This window comes from Abramis brama (assembly GCF_963993115.1).
Source record: "Abramis brama genome assembly, chromosome: 11".
Lineage (NCBI taxonomy): Eukaryota > Metazoa > Chordata > Actinopteri > Cypriniformes > Leuciscidae > Abramis > Abramis brama.
In genome coordinates this window covers 18,720,740-18,738,307 of record NC_139973.1, presented here as the reverse complement: position 1 = coordinate 18,738,307, position 17,568 = coordinate 18,720,740, and the positions used below count along the sequence as shown (strand labels likewise).

General features: G+C 36.6%; 1 protein-coding gene across 2 annotated transcripts; it reads left to right on the top strand.

The window, feature by feature from the left end:
• The first annotated feature begins 209 nt into the window (after positions 1–209).
• Positions 210–17,463, top strand: boka (BCL2 family apoptosis regulator BOK a). 2 transcript variants are annotated; one of them, XM_084129357.1, is made up of 7 exons: positions 210–290; positions 425–516; positions 2,975–3,721; positions 5,776–5,904; positions 6,218–6,247; positions 10,857–11,020; positions 16,152–17,463. In XM_084129357.1, exons 3-7 carry the CDS (start codon positions 3,502–3,504, stop codon positions 16,275–16,277), a joined length of 669 nt encoding a protein of 222 aa, XP_083985483.1. In that variant the 5' UTR covers positions 210–290; positions 425–516; positions 2,975–3,501; the 3' UTR covers positions 16,278–17,463. The 2 variants fall into 2 exon arrangements, with proteins under 2 accessions (XP_083985483.1, XP_083985484.1); XM_084129358.1 differs by lacking the exon at positions 6,218–6,247.
• The last annotated feature ends 105 nt before the right edge of the window (positions 17,464–17,568 follow it).

Sequence of the window (17,568 nt, the reverse complement as noted above, 5' to 3'; positions counted from 1 at the left end):
TTAAGTGTTACATAAATGTGAGCAACGTACGGCCTCCGTCTGTCTGTATACGATTGTTTTAATCTGATAAACTGTCAAAAGCTATTTAGAATTAGGCCTAGTTGTGAAGATAGGTTGTTTTAGTTTTAAATTGGGATACAGAGGAAACCTCAAATGTGGTCGAAAAAAGGAACTGTATCACTGTCTGTTAGTGAGATAAACTTCAACTTTCTACTCATTATGTTCCTGTGTTGAACAGAACGTTTTGTTCTTTTTTGCCCCTGTTTTTGAGGAAGTTCACTGGTGCCTCAGTAAGCTATTTTATTATACTCCATTATTATTCAACATTTGAAGGATACTTGATGTGTTTTGCATATTCCTGCTTACTTGTCAAACATGTCAAAGCAGATCGTATTTAATGTGTGTGCATGTTTCTTTGGGAAAGCCGATGATTCAGCTGAATGGGTGGCTCCAATGATTCGGAACTGTTTAGGGCAAAAACAGTCGAGACTTGTAAAACAACTCTATAAAACGACGGTGGGTGTAACTACAGTAACTTGAACCCTTTTTTGTTCAACAACTATAGTTGCAGCACATTAAAATAACTTTTACAAACATTATGTGCTCAAAACTGATCTTGTTAGATTAAAAGGGAGTACAGTGAGACGAAAATTATGGTTTTATTACAGTAAAAGTGTAGTAACCATGTTTTTTTGGAACATTGATTACCATTTGTATAACCACAGTTTTACTACAAATACCATGGTTTGGTTAGTGTAGCAAAATGGTTAATTTGTGGCTATGGTTTAACCATAGGCGGAGTTTGACTTTCGAGCCAGGGGGGGCAAAAAAAAAAAAAAAAAAAAAAAACATTGTAGCAGCTGGGACCTGCATGGCCTATCAATTGGGGAACTCAGCACTAGCACATATGGACAAAACAAACATGCTAAATAAACACATAAATTGTTAACCCGATAAAAAACAGTAGGCTACAACAATACAATCATATTTGTAAACAGGCCGTAGAACTTTGCATAAACAGCCACTTGACTTCGCATCGCATCTTCGTTCGGACACAGTTAGGATCAATAAAATGTGGACCACTTTTGCACTGTTAAAATATTGTCTTTAACCAAAACGAAAAGATTTTTAAAGTGTTTCTTTCCTTTTTTCAAAACACATTGTTGGAAGCTTGTTTCTGCCACTGAATAATAAATAAATAATAGCGACTTTTTATCTCGAAATTCTGACTATTTTTCTCACAATTGCAGTCAGAATTGTGAGAAATAAAGTGGCAATTCAGAGAAATAAAGTAGCAATTGTGAGATATAAAGTCGCAATTGCGGGATATAAAGCAGCAATTCTGAGAAATTAAGTCTTAATTGCGTGTTATAAAGTCAGAATTGTGAGATATAAACTATTCTGAGGTAAAAAAAAAAAAAAAAAAAAGTCCGTATTTTTTTCCCCTTAGAATTGGACTTTATATCTCACAATTGTGAGAAACGATGTCAGAATTGCGAGATATAAACTCGCAATTGCGTGTTATAAAGTCAGAATTGCATGATATAAAGTTGCAATTGCGAGAAAAAAAGTCAGAATTCTGACTTTATATCACGCAATTCTGACGGAATTGTGGCGGAAATACATTGTGGCAATGAGAGTGATTAAAAAACAAGATATATTTCGCATTTTGTTGTACTTCATAAAACATTTAAAACATTTTGAGACACGGGAAAAATGAACAGTCACTCAACACTCAATACTCTCCACTTTTGAAACATATTGAACAGCATATTGAAAGCAGTGTGTTGAGTTTCTCCAGCTTAAGCAGTTATTTGGAAGAGAAATAAAACTTACAGTTTTGGTGTAACGAGTCCGAGATAACTACAACGCTATTACATGCTATCTTTTTTTACTAAAGCAGTAGGCTATATGAAATCAGATGTATTACCTACCACCATTTAGTTGTTTTGTGTTATTTAAAATATGTATAATATATCTTTTTTTTTTTAAACAATGCAATTATAATTTTTTTTTGTTGAGAAAATGCAATTACGTTTCAGCCAACAGGGGGGGCAATGCTCCCCCTGCCCCCCCGCAAACTCCGCGCATGGGTTTAACTATGCTTCTTTATTTGAAGTAAAACTATAATAAATGGCTGACAAAAAAAGCATTTGACTGTTAAATAAGCATGAGCATTGATTGTAGTCTATTATTGTGTATTAAATTATAGTTATTTTCATACTTAAAATGACATGGGATATGGGATAACAACATAAAGGGTTAGTAGGCTATGGAAGAAATTGTTAAGGATGTTGATGGGATTCTGTGGGTCAACAAATACAAATAGGTTCCAGACAGACACAAAACAATTTAACCAAATTTAAGCTATTTTGCTGGTCTTAGCTCACATTTGGCCAAGTTGGTATGGTCTAGCATGGGTGGGCAGTTGAAAAAAGTTCAAAACCCCTCAAAAATCAGCCAACAGACCACCAGCCCAACCAGGCAAGATAATACCAACCAGCAGCAGGTTTAAGATGTTTATTTTATATGTATTGATCAAGACTAAAACAGATAGCCTAACATTTGTCACAATGCAGGACAATTTAAAATATATTAGTAAAGACAAAAGGTGATCATTTAAACATGAAGAAAAAATATGAATATTGTGACCCCTATAGCCTACATTAGGCATTTTATCCAAAAATGTAGCTAATAAGTCCATAAACACACCACTTACCCAGACAGACAGACAGACAGACGACAGACAGACAGACAGACAGACAGACAGACAGATAGATAGATAGATAGATAGATAGATAGATAGATAGATAGATAGATAGATAGATAGATAGATAGATAGATAGATAGATAGATGTGTAAATAATTTGAAGCATTTTGGCATAAGGCTGTGGTGAAAAAAAGAAAGGGTCTAAATACTTTATGTATAGAACATTTATTTGTTATATTTGTTCCTTGATTTATCACATTTTAGCTCTGTAAAAGAGGGGCGGACCATCAAAACCATAACAGTACTGGATGGGTTATCTTATCTCCGCCTTTAACGGACTCCGGAGAGTTTTTCCATAGAAGGAGACAGACTTGATGTGTGCAGTCCATCCACACAGACCGAAGACAGGCGACACACCGCCGCTGACAGATTCCCCTCGCTCGCAGGCTGCTGTGGAGAGAACAATACCCGAGCTTTTATTAAAAATGCCGATATTTAAGACTCTGAGGATTTATTGACTTACGAGAAATAGCAAGGGTAATCGATATCTGGTTTTCTACTCTTTTTGGCCGCTTTTTCAGGTTCATGTCCATTCCAAGAGAAGGTGCGACCGAGTCTTTCTATTAGCTAATATAGGAAAAAAACACAAAAAAACACGCGAGTTTTCATCTTTATCTAGATCGTGTACGGCGTCATCCGACTTTGGAAAGAGAGGAGGGTGGAGAAGAAACACTTCCATACACGGTGAGAAAGGTGGAGGTTTGTTGTCAGCTGATTGCAATTCTCCACTCATGAAGGGCATGGAGATGTTGCGCCGCTCCTCAGTGTTCGCGGCTGAAGTCATGGAGGTGTTTGATCGTTCTCCCACGGATAAGGAGTTAGTGTCTCAGTCTAAAGTGTTGTGCAGGGATTACATTCACTCCAGACTCCACCGGGCTGGAATCGGATGGTCGAAACCAGAGCACGGATCCGGAACACTGGCTGAGGTGTCTTCAGTCCTGCTGTGGTTGGGTAGGACATCTGACGTTTCACTGATGTAGACTATTAATGTTTATGGAGATTGCCATGGGGTTACATACTGTAGTGTAGTGCATGTATAGTAGCCTACATATTTGGATGCTATACACCCCTTACGAAAATTAACCATGGTTTTACTACAAATAAAACCAAAAAACATGGTTATTGTAGTTAAACCACGGTAACCACAAATTAACCATGGTTTTGCTACATAAGCATAGTTAAATCATGGTATTTGTAGTAAAACTGTGGTTATACCAATGGTAATCAATCTGCCAAAAAACAAAACATGGTTACAACACTTTTACTACAATAAAACCATCATTTTCGTAAGGGATATAGGCCTACCACATTTCAAATCAAATCAAATCAAGTATATTTGTATAGCGCTTTTCACAATACAGATTGTATCAAAGCAGCTTCACAGTATTAAATTAAAATAAAATAATACAACAAGGTTTGTTTCTAGTGGAATTTATTGATTGATAAAATAAAATAAAATATCCCCAAAATATCCCCATCTGAGCAAGCCAAAGGCAACAGTGGCAAGGAACCGAAAAAACTCCATCAAGTTACCTAATGGTGTCCTAAAACTCCATCAGGTGACCTAATGGTGTCCTAAAACTCCATCAAGTGACCTAATGGTGTCCTAAAACTCCATCAGGTGACCTAATGGAGAAAAAAAAAAAACCTTGGGAGAACCCAGGCTCAGTCGGGGCCAGTTCTCCTCTGGCATTTATGAACTAGAGGCCGGATTGTAGTTTGAACTGTAAGATTAAAAATATTATATGAATGCCTGGCCGAAAAGATGCGTCTTTAATCTAGTTTTAAACTGGGAGAGCGAGTCCGAGCAACGAACTTCACATAGGCTAAATATACTGAAGTGTGAATATTTCTTATATTATGGTGCTAAATGGTCATGTGTGTGATGTTATATTTTAAGACTGAGTTAAAAGTGCAGAGAACTTCCTGTTAATTTTCATTCTTTCTTAATCTGTGCTTGTCTGGTTCATAAGAAAATAAATGGAAAATGGACCATCCATAATTGTTCTATGAACTTTCAGAAATGAAAATAAACACGTGTTTCTCAGCTTCCTCAAAGCCAAACCATACAATTGATTGCGTAATATTTTACAACACTCTTACAAGGTTCGTCTGTGTCTCACCCATTGAAAAGTACTTTGCCTTTTGTACCATGTGTGTTTCATCCTTTTATGTCGTTGGACATTCTGAGCTCTTTCACAAGATTGAATGTTATATGCCTATCAATAACATTTAATCTCACGTCATTTTGTTGATCACACACACTATAAGTAGCCTACCTTAAACATATCACATGACTTTCATCTGAGTTACTCTTAACTGTCATTGTTCTGAAAGAACCCGTTTTCTCCTAAAAGGGAAAAGCACAAGAATTTTAATTTGAGACAACTGTGTGACTGGGGGAGCTGCTTTTTATGGACAAGGCATGCAAACATGCAGATCATTATCACAAGGCAGAGTGAGGGTTCCCCACCCACACTTAACCAGGTTAACCCTGTATTGTCTTGAAAAAGGTCCTTCACACTTACATTAAGATGGATGATTCACGTGGGTGAGACACTCTTCCAAATAAAAGTTGCAAAGGGGGGGTTTCACAGTGATTCCGTAGTAGAAGAACTACGTGAAGTTTTTTTTTTCTTAGCGTGAAGAACATTAAAAAAAAATCTAAAGAACATTTTCCCACTATCAATTATTTTGTGCAATTGAAAGGTTCCAGTGATTTTCTTTAAGGAACCATCAATGCAGCTGAGCATAGCTAAAGACTTATTTAACAGACAATTTCATCATCAGGACATTGCAGTATAACAACGTTACATCCTTCCGTTAGCCTGCTTATATAACGATAGTATGAATAGTAGCAGGTTTTAAGGTTAGGTTGCAGTTCTTTTACACTGTCATTGTCAAGCTTCTCCAAATTAGTGATTTTATTCTGTAAGACTCGAGACCTTTTCTTCCTGATAGTTTGAGCCAAGGAAAGAAAACACATTTGTCTCTCTGTCTTCTAGGAGACGAGCTGGAGTACCTGCGACCCAACGTATACCGCAACGTAGCACGGCAGCTCAACATCACGATCGCCTCTGAGAGCATAGTCTCTGATGCCTTTTTGGCCGTCGCTGCAGAAATCTTCTCCACAGGTTGGTCAGTGTCCTCCTTGCTTGATACATTTAGTTCGGAAAACAGTTTATTGTCTGTAGATAAACTAATCGGTGCATCTGGTTCCAGAGATGTCCATTCTATCAGTGAAACATTAGCAAATACTCACACTAAAAACAGTTTCTGAAAACCAATGAAACCTGGTTTATGCCTATGTTTTGTTTTCTATATCTATATCAATTTTATATAAGTTTATATTTTTTTCATACCCTTAAATCGATAGTTCACCCACAAATCAAACAAACAACAACAACAAAAAAAACATTGAGACATTTCTTCTTTTATGTTCCACAGAAGAAAATCGTAAAGGTTTACAACGTGAGGGTGAGTAAATGATGACATGTTTTAAAAAAAAAAAAAAATTGGGTGAACTATCCCTTTAAGTGACTTTACACGTGAGGGTAAAACTGGATTCATTCTGACATTTATATATACACAGAGAAGCGGTGCAGGACTCGACCCTGAGAGCACCATAAAATATGAATTTTTCTTTAAAGTAAACAGTGTGTCCGGGCACCATGGAAGTTATCATTCCTTTTGCTGCGTACTGTACTTTGCTCATATTTAGTGCAAACCCTTGAGATTCAGGGTTTTTTTTCAAATGACTCAACCATTTAGTTCAAATGGTCAACCCTTATTTGATCTCCCAGATTTAGAGTGTAGTAAATCATGGTCTTTTTTTTTTTTTCAACAATGGCAGCTTTTAGGATGTGCTGTAACTTGTTCGCCTCATTTCTTCAGGGAAACATTCTTTGCATTCTAATTATCAATGCATAATTGCTTGTGTTAGTCCAAGTACATCAAAGATTCCTCACTACACCTGGTGACACCCTTGCACCTCTTGTTTTTACACATACCTGTCCTCAAGCAGTGTAGCTGAATTTGTGTGGTCAATGGTGTTCACTTTATTTATTTCTAACCCTGCGAGTGGCCTTTGATCCTTTTTTAGAGTTCTATATGACTGTGCACTTTAAACAATTATTGTGCTTTTTTACATTTTAAGAGATAAATGTAATATTTTCACACGATGCTTGATATATATATATTAATTTAATTTCTTTTCAGTATTTTATATATTTACCTTTGCTTTTGTTTTATTCTTGAGGCATTTCAATCATTTCTGCTTTTTCAATCATTCAGCTTTACTGTGACACTTTCTAAGACTGTTTGAAATAAACAATGGTGCAATTTCCAACATATTTATTCCAATAATTAAACAATATTATGCGTAATACAATGTTATACATAGCATTTTAAAAAGAAATGATGTATATTTTTCTTTTGTGGTTTTCATAATTCATGCTGGAGAAGTGTTTTTTTTTTTTTTTTTTTGCCCTGATGCATTGGTGTATTAAAATCTACTTAAATAAATAAAAATTCTAAATAAAACAGGAGACCAATAACTTATTCTGTCAGGAGGAAGCATTTTAGCAGATCTTTTATCCCCAACTTAATCAAAATCAATAAGCCATTAACAAGATTAGGTTCCTTGAAGTAGGCCTACATTTTCTCCAGAATGGAAAGTGCTAACTATAAGGTGTGTGAGCAGATTTGTGTCATGTGTTGAGTTTGTTTTTTGATCTGTTTCCCTGTATTTTTGAAATTTGAGTTTCTTTGTTAAACTTCTAGTCTGTAAATTAGTTCAGGTCTCCATTCTCTCCCTCTTTGTTTCTGTGGTTGCAGATTGATTTGAGTCCTCAAAGTTTCTGTTAGTCCATTGTCTTGCTTTGTTTTATGTTATTGTGTTCGTGGTTAAGTTTTTCTGTGGTTTATTGTTTGGAATGTGTGGATTAAAGACTATTTCAGTGTTTACATCGTCTTGTGCTTTCATCTCAGCCACCAACCGTGACAAGAGTGGGATTGTTGAGTCACTCGTTCATTCAAAGATATTTTCAGTTGTTTTATTAAATGGGGTCAGAGGTCAGCGTGGTGATTGTTAGAATCTGCAACGCCTGCATAATTCCTTAGATACATAGTCACAACATAGAGGCAAGTTTCTAATTAAATGCGAGGAAAATCCAGTTTAGTCTTTTTTTTGGCAGTGATACTCCTTCTACACTTTATATATAAAGTGCGTATTATAACGTGCGTATCATATTCATGCGAAAACATGCATATATTCACACAAAAAAAAACATTTTTTGACATATAAATGGCACGAGAAATCAAAGTCGTGCTATAGATACGCACTTTCATGAGATCGTGTTGAAATTAACACGATTGTTTAATATTTTGTCACAACTTAATTTAATTGTGTTCAATCAACCTAATATATTTAAAACTGAAGTTTACTTAATTAATTTGTGTGAAAACTACATGAATCATTTTTGTTGACAACTAACTGGGCAGTGGATCTGTAGTTCCCAGCATGCTTTGCAAGTGACTGCAATAGGAGTATAAATTTAGGGATTAAAGTGTTATTTTATGTGTTTTTCTGTAAATGGAAAGATGTTGTTAGTTAATGTTAGTGTTTAATATTCAGTTATGTTAGAAATTTGGAGGACTTTCTGTAATGTTTTTGAATTTTGTGGTTACCATTATGCAGAAGAGTGGCGACTTGTGTTTAGTTTAGGGCTGTGGGCACTCAGTATACACTATATATGCATTAAACCTCACTCGCAGACTTGCATAAGTAATATTCATTATTACTATGTAAAAAGAGGTTTTAATTAAATTGAACGCTAGTGATTATCATTGGAAATAACTGTAGAGTCAAATAAGCTAAAATTATAACGTTGGTGATTTTTAGGCAGGGCAAAGATTAATTGTAGTTAACCTGACAAAACTTTATCTAGCAGGAATGACTAAATGAATTTAAGTTCATACAACAAGATCACAACAAATCTTTTCCAACGAATTAGATTTTGTTGGAAAAATGTAATTCATTTTCGTGGAAAAGTTTTCCTTAATTTAATCAAGTTCGTTCAACAGCTTATTTTTTTGAGTGAGTATTATCAATATTTCGAGTGTCATTGTGCATATAGGAATAATTGACTCTGGGCCGGAGTTATTTTTTATTATTTATTTTTATTTATTTTATTAATTACTTTTCAATAATTTAGAGTCATTTATTCTGCTTATAGCCTACTCTGGTTACCACACTTCAAAACATTGTTCAGATCATGTATTTCAAGATATTTGTCAGGTTTAAGTCCTTAAAACGCTAATTTCTTATGCATCTAATCCCTAGCCTCCGTTGCTAATTAATTCCGTAATTTTAGAGCTAGAAACGGAGGCTTTAGCCATTGATAGCAGACTAATGCAGTTTCATGTAGCTTTTAAGTTGTTAAACAATTTTACTGACAAAATCGTCAGAGCAACGCTGACAACACACATTTAAGTGGGAGAGAGAGCGGGATATATGCGCTTTCCATACATAATAAAAACTTAATTTTGTGGTAAAAAACATGGACATAATTTCTCATTTTTATCCTATTGTTTACTATATTAATTTGCTTGGTCAGGGTCGTTGTGGGTTTTGGTTCTTTTGTTGTTGTAGGAGGAACTTTGAAATAACTGAAATCATGTGGCGAAGTGATATGGAATTGTAATGCGGTCAAGACCTGCCTGGAACTACTTTAGCCTTGCGTTTCCCTGAAAATAATTGCACACCTTAGAACGTTCGTCAACCAATTAGATTCAAGCATTCAACAGCCCTGAAGTATAAATTTAACTAATACATTGTCTTCATTTGATTAATACATGTCTTCATTTGAAACAACATGTTGTAAACTAAAATATTCCATCAGAATTGTGAACTCAACATGTAAACGTTCTTACAAGAGTCAGGGGGAGGAAATTGTGGTGTTTTCTGTTTATCTTGAACTTCAAACCAGCTTTTATCTCTTTTATTCCTCAATATGGTTTCCTTTTGCCTTTGTGTTTCCTGCCTTTGCTAGACTCCGATTAGGTTCCTGCCTGGGCTGATACATTTATGTCTGGCCATTTGATGTTCCCAGGCGGGGTTTTGCAGCTTTATTACGTTTTGTTTAATTCCAGGCTGAAATGTTTGAAGGTTAGAGTAGTGTCCGTTTATCATTTTAGTTATCAGGATGCCTAATTGTTTGATGAAATGTAATAGTACAGATAGCCTTTTATTTAAATTCAGACCTGTGACCATAACGTATTTACTGTATGATGGGGAAAAGCAAAGAGTCTATACCTTTTAAACTACTGTTGTATTTCATGGTTATTATTATACATTTAAAAATGTGTCTCTTTATGTATTTAAAAATATATAATTTATCAAGCTTACAAATGAGGCTAACACCTTACAGCCACACCTTATACATTTAAGGCATGTTGATATCATTTATAGGTTACAGTCACAAATGAATTTGCTCTGCTGAAAAATAAAAGTCCTTGTGTCTTTCTGGCTGACACACCAGCTGACAGCTTGCCTGGCTGCCAATACACTTATACAACAATACTCCACCCCTTTTTACAGTATAATAATGTTCTGTTAGAAATGGGGGTAAGGAATTATGTGTTTTAATGACTCACATGGTTATGATTTTCAGTCCCACTATATATTAATTGTCATTATTAATCATTAAAATTACACAGACATTACACATTACATGTTCTTACATTGTACTTATATTTCAAAATGAATTTCTCTAATTACATCTATAATTACACTGTTGACCCTTCCCTTACATCTTACCTACCCATACCACCAAACCTGTCCCTGGCCTGACCTTACCCATATCCGACCTCAATAGCAGCAAAAGTGTTTTGTACATAACAATTAAAGTTTTTTTATGTAAGTACAAAGTAATTAGAAACCTAATATGAAGTATGACCTGACTTTCATACACACTTCCACCAGCACACACAAATATAAGCTGTCATTGGTATGAATGAAAGTATGCTGAAAAGGACAGACTTTGTTTAATTATATTTATGTCAATCTCTGTTTCTCTATGTACAGGTGTAACATGGGGGAAGATTGTGTCTCTGTATGCAGTGGCCGGAGCTCTTGCTGTGGACTGTGTTCGGCACGGGCATCCAGCAATGGTGCACACCATTGTCGACTGCATGGGCGAGTTTGTTCGCAAGAGCCTTGTGTCGTGGTTAAAGAGGAGAGGAGGCTGGGTAAGAAATAAATCTATTCATTTAGTACAATTAATTAGAATATTTATGCATTTAATCATCCCTTCACCCGGCCCAAACATACATAATACTTGATTCTGATTGGTCATTCGCTGTGGCATTCAGCAGGCAATTTCCTAATATTCGCTGTCGTCCATCATATGTGGCTCATGTTTATCAGACCGCTCATTTGGGTAACTGAAACTCTCTCTGCTTTCTCGTATCACGCCGTGGTACGAGTTTCTAACAACTCAGTCAGGTTTCAGGTTTTATATACATACCTAGTTATTTTATATATCATATAACTAGTAGGCTAAAGGCTACTAGTCAAAAGGATGATTTGGATGAATTTACAGATCAAATTCTACTTTTAAAACAACATAGGATTCCATTGTAAGAGTTTAACCCTTTTTTGTTTTTATAAAATTATTATTATTATTTTCTGTGGTAGGCTACTTGACAGAATGTTTGCAGGAGCTAAAGTTGCATTTAAAGGGATAGTTCACCCAAAAATATAAATTCCGTCATCATTTACTCACCTCATGTCATTCCAAACCTTTATGACTTTTTTATGTGAAACATAAACTAAGATATTTTGAGAAATGTGTGTTTTTTTTTCTTTCTCCGTACAATGGAAGTCAATGGTGCCAAAACTGTTTGGTTACCAACATTCTTCAAAATATCTTCTTCTGTGTTCAACAGAAGACTTTGGGCCCTATCTTACACCCGGCGCAATGCAGCGCCAAGCGCGACACAAGTGTTTTTTGCTAGTTTCAGTCCGACACAGTTTTCATTTTCACGTCCTGCGCCATGTTGTTTAAATAGCAAATGCTTTTGCGCCAATTTGTGCGCCCATGGGCGTGCTGGTCTGAAAACGAGGTGCGTTCTGGCGCATTGTTGGTGCATTGCTATTTTGAGGCAACAGAAATAGACTGCGCCATTGACCAACTGAAACCTGGTCTAAAGTCAATGGCACAATATTTTTTTTGTTATTTAATGAGCGCGTTAGTAATGTAGGCAGGTCCACAACGCGCGTACACTCTGCTTATTAAACACACAGGGACGCACAGCAGCAGCACACAAATATGCCAAATATTTAAAATAAAAGGATTACAATGTAATAGATTATTACTGTGTACATAAAGATATGAATCCGGCTTGTCCCATATATGGTCTGCTTGCGCACTTTTACCTCGCGCACGAGCAGTTCTGTTTGCGCTCTGGAGACGCGTACGGTCTTTCCACTATCAAATTCCGTCATGATAGCGAATCTGTCATGGCGCGAGCACAACTGGCTTTTAAAGGGAATGGGAGATGAGACTCTGATTGGTTTAACGCACGTGAATCCCAAAACACACCCATTACTCATTAAGAGAATAGGGACAAACCATGCGCCTGGTGCGCCGACCATTTTTCCCGTCGTTAAACTAGCAAAAGTGGATTCGGACAATCCCTAAGTGAACTTGCGCCCTGCGCTTTAGACCATGCGCTTAGATCGTTAAAATAGGCCCCAAAAAGTCATACGTGTTTGGAACAACATGAAGGTGAGTAAATGATGATAGAGTTATAATTTTTGGCTACTCTTTTCAGAGTTAATGAAAGTAACATTGTGCTGTCTGTTTATATAACCAAGCTAAGGCCCAGAAAGAGCGCAGACGGCTGCTTTTCCATCTTTGTTCAGTGTGTGTAGACAGAATGTGCAGGGTTCATGCAGCTTTTGGGTGGAAATCTGATCAATCTCTCTGAAGACCAGCACAGTTCAGCGAACCTGTTGAATGAGGAGCTGTGCTGGTATGTGCGTCTGCTTTGGCAGGGCATGTCTGTGGTGTCTGTTCTCATTAGACTGTCTCTGTTCAGGCAGATTCGACATGGCACTGTGCCAGAGTCATAACTGCCTGCACTTACAGTAGGTCCATATGCAGCTCTTACACCTACGTTTGACTTTTAGATCAAAACATTAGATATTAGATATAGATATTAACCTCCTAAAACCCAGCAAAAAAATATCCATATTTATTTATTTGGCAAAATGCTATACCGATCCATCGCGGCATGGACTCTACTAGACCCCTGAAGAAGGTGTTCTGTGGTATCTGGCATCAAGACGTTAGCAGGAGATCCTTCAAGTCCTGTAGGTTTGTTGGTGGAGCCACTGTGAATTGAACTTGTTGGTCACAGATGTTAATTTTGATTGAAATTGGGGAATTTGGAGACAATTGCAACACCTTGAACTCTTCATTGTTCCTCAAACCATTCCTGAACTATGTGTGCAGTGTGGTAGGCCACATTCTCCTGCTAAAAGAGACCACATCCACCAGGCAACACTATTGTCATGAAGGGGTGTATCTGGTTCGCAACAATGTTTAGTTTAGTATGTGGCACGTGTCAAATTTACGTTCCATATGAATGGCCGGACCCTGGGTTTTCCAGAAGAACATTGCCCAGAGCATCACACTTCCTCCACCGTTTTGTCATCATCCCACAGTGCATCCTGGTTCCATCACTTCCCCAGGCAAGCGGAGCCACACGTACACAGCCGTCCACGTGATGTAAAAGAAAACAGGACTCATCGAACCAGGCGACCTTCTTCCCCTGCTCCAAGGTCCAGTTCCGACACTCATGTGGCCATTGTAGGCCCATAACCCATCATTAAAATTCTGTGTGACTTGTGCCACAGTAGACCTTCTGCTGGCTCGGACCATACGGGATAGCCTTTGTTGCCCTCGTGCATCAATGAGCTTTTGGCGCCCAACACCCTGTCGCCGGTTTGTTGTTTGTCCCTCCTTGGATCACTGTTGGTAAATTCTCACCTCTGCTGACCGGGAGCAACCAACAAATGGTAAATGGTAAATGGACTGCATTTATATAGCGCTTTCACAGACCTATGGCCACCAAAGCGCTTTACATAGCCTCACATTCACCCATTCACACACCGACGGCGGTGTCAGCCATGCAAGGCGCCATCCAGCTCGTCGGGAGCAGCTGGGGTTAGGTGTCTTGCTCATGGACACCTCGACACTTGGTCAGGTGGAACCGGGGATTGAACCACCAACCTTTCGGTTTGTAGACAACCTACATGAACCACTGAGCCACTGCCGCCCCAACAAGCCTCGCTTGTCCCTCGGTCAAAATTACTCAGATCTTTATTCCTGCCCATTCCTCCTGCATCCAACACGTTGATTACGAGAACTGATTGTTTGCTTACCATCTAATCTACCCAGACCTTAATACGTGGCCTTGTCAGGAGATGATCAATGTTATTCGCTCATAATGTTTTGGCTCATCAGTGTACACAGATTATTAATGTGAGTAATAACATGTCGAAAAATATTTTAATGTTGTGTTAAGAGATGTTTTTTAGGGATATATTTAATAAGAACATAGTTCTAGGATAAGTTTAATGTTTGTTTGTTCTGTTTTATGACTTATTTAGAAAGTGAGAACAAAAAAGAAAACAATCAGGACTAAGGATCAACTTTAAAATTAATTTATGCTCAGTGGTGGATGTACTGTACTACATGAAAAAATGCTGGTTCAATTTGGGTGAGTGTAATGGTTGCCTCAGGCGAAATCATTCTCAACATTTTTCAGTGTGTTCTTCTTGGGAGTGACCAGATTTCTTTTAACTGCTGTTTTTGTAAGATGGGCACACCTACAGACTGAACTGAATCTGAAAACAAGGACTTTATCATCAGGAGCACTAAGTGAAAGTATGTGTAAAGCAGAAGCCGGTTAGACTGTATTTTACATTGTTGTTGATGTGAGTATGTGGGCACTAGTGTCTACGTGCCATGTTGTGGGTTTTGCTCTGCGGGATTGCCCTGGGAGCTGAATGAAGGGCCACACGCACACACGCACACAGAGAGATACACAAAAACACCACTGAGTAAGATCTTTTATAATTAAAATTCCTAATTAACGGATGTCCCCATCTCTTAGTGTCTTAATTATCTCTAAAAAAATCAGTACGATTTTTTTTTTTTTTTGGAAGAAATGAATTAATGCAAGGATGCATTACATTGATCAAAGTGAGCTTAAAGTCATTTCAAAATGTTAAAAAATAATATAATATAATATTAAAAATTCTATTTCAAACTTTCAATTCATCAAAGAATCCTGAAAAAAGTCATTTTTCACAAAAACATTAAAGTTACACAACAATTTTCAACATTGAATAGAATAAGATTTTTATTTTCTTGAGCAGCAAATCAGCACATTAGAATGATTTATGAAGGATCATGTGACACTGAAGACTGAGGTAGCGGTGCTGAAAATTCAGCTTTGCCATCATACAGGAGTAAATAAAAAATGTACATTGGGGGGGTCGTTCTGCATTGTAAATGTGTTTAAATCTAACCACTTCATATCTGTGTGCAGACTGCATTGTGACTGACTGATTTTTATTTGAATAAATAAATAAATAACATTGTCCCGTTGTATGACCCCCCCATTAATTTGAATGGGAATCCCTAGGTGTTAGTGTGTACATGTGTGTATGCGCGTGTGAGTGTGTTCTGCATTGGTGATGTTCTATAGGCTCATGCCTTCATTTGCATGTGTGTTCGTTCTGGATTGTGCCAGATTTTGTATTATTATTATTTTTTTTTTACAAATAATAAAAGAAATCCCCATTTTCCCCCATTTCACTTTTTTTTTTTTTTTTTACAACCACATAAACTCTTCAAATCCAGTATAAAAAACGTTGTGTGTATTCCAAGTTCAAGTGTGACAAAAGTCCTAAGGTCTTGGTTCACTCCAATGAACACTCCATTTTTTTTAAATTAAAAGAAAATAAATTTTGGGTCAAAATGACCCGAAGAGAGCATAAGGGAACTGACCATCCAGCTCAAAACAAACTGAACTTTAATACTCTGAACATGTATTAAGCTAATTTGGAAATTTATAACATTTGGCCAACCCTGTAAAGCTGCATGCTGAAATATAACGTGTTTAGACTATTTAATGTTGGTTTTGGCTTAAAAGGCACATACTTGAGTGCATACTGAAGTTCCTTTTCCTTTTGTTATTACCAGATAAACTCAGAGAGAATTACATAACATACTCCATTTTTAAGTATATATATATTTCATATATTTAATTGATATATCTAAATATTTTCTTTGCTCTCTTACAGGCGGACATCACTAAGTGTGTAGTCAATACAGACCCCAGTTTCCGTTCTCATTGGTTGGTGGCAGCTGCCTGTGCCTGTGGTCACTATCTCAAGGCCGTGGTCTTCTACCTGCTGAGAGAAAAGTGAAGAGCAGGATAAACAAGTGACGGACAGCTGAACGCTTCAGCAGGGGTTTCTAGTCACTGCTTAAGCCTTTCACTGCTCTTATTAATGTGTTTACACTTGCACAATGTTTGCACTTTGGTAACCCTTTACAATAAGGTCTCGTTTGTTAACGTTAGTTAAATAACTAGTTCAGATGAACTAACTACAGTATGAACAATATATTTTTACAGCATTTAAGCTTTGTTAATGTAGTTGATAGAAATCCAATTGTTCATTGTTTGTTCATGTTAATTTGAGTGCATAAACTAATGTTAACACGCATGTATTAGTAAATGTAAGCATTAACATTAAGATTAATAAATGCTGTAGAAGTATTGTTCATGTTAACCTTATTGTAAAGTGTCTCCCAATTTTGTTTAAAAGGATATTGAGCTCTAAGATGAACCGCTATCTTTAAGGTTTTGTTATGTGTTTAACCTGGCCTTTTGCACTCTAGGCATTCCTTGCTGTTACCATTTTTTTGTATTGAACCCTAATGTTGATATGCAGAATATCTAGGCCAGCGGGAGTGGAAATTATTGTGACCTTTGAATTTGTGTGTGAAATAGAGTGTTCATGTACTTGGATTAATGCTGCCTAGTCCAACGTTGTCTTATTGTCAAAGTTTCTCTAATTTTTAATACATTTTTCACTGTCTTGAGTGGTTTTGATGCTCTAAATGCAGATTACCGGTATTAACAATCAAGCTTCAAAAATCCAACTGCAATCCACAATGCATGGTAAAAAAGTTAGAATGCATGTAATTGAGATCAATATCAATATTTCCCAAGGAAAGACTTCCAAAGTACTGAATGTAAATGGCTGTAGGAGAGATTTGGGTTGACTAAAAAAGATATAACATGCCATATTTCAAGTCTGGACCTGTCAACTATGTCATAGTGTTGTCTCTCTTTTGTTGTAATTTATTTTTGTGTAATATTTTCACCTTACATGTGGTGTTGTTGGTGCCGCCTTGAACAATTTGTGAAATATCATGGAGCCATCACTATATTAACTTAACTTGGTGTCTTAAAATTGTTTTATTGTTTTGTTCTCTTGTATAGTTCAGTTTATAACAAATAATTATGTGGAAAACTACACATTGTTTTGTGTATGCTACACTGAATGTATGCTAAATAAAAATATACTTTTTTGTTTTTTCCAAAAATCTATTTGCTGTGCTTTTCTTGCGGTAGGAACAGAACAACATAATAATAAAGCCTTTATGCTGATAATTCTACACAACATTAGTGTAATTGGTGGAAACCGAGTG

Excerpts from the sequence above, each read along its gene's own strand:
- boka (XM_084129357.1), top strand. The coding sequence starts at position 3,502 with ATGAAGGGCATGGAGATGTTGCGCCGCTCCTCAGTGTTCGCGGCTGAA. Across the intron at positions 3,722-5,775 it reads TTCAGTCCTGCTGTGGTTGG|GAGACGAGCTGGAGTACCTG; the intron begins GTAGGACATCTG and ends TCTGTCTTCTAG. Across the intron at positions 11,021-16,151 it reads TAAAGAGGAGAGGAGGCTGG|GCGGACATCACTAAGTGTGT; the intron begins GTAAGAAATAAA and ends GCTCTCTTACAG.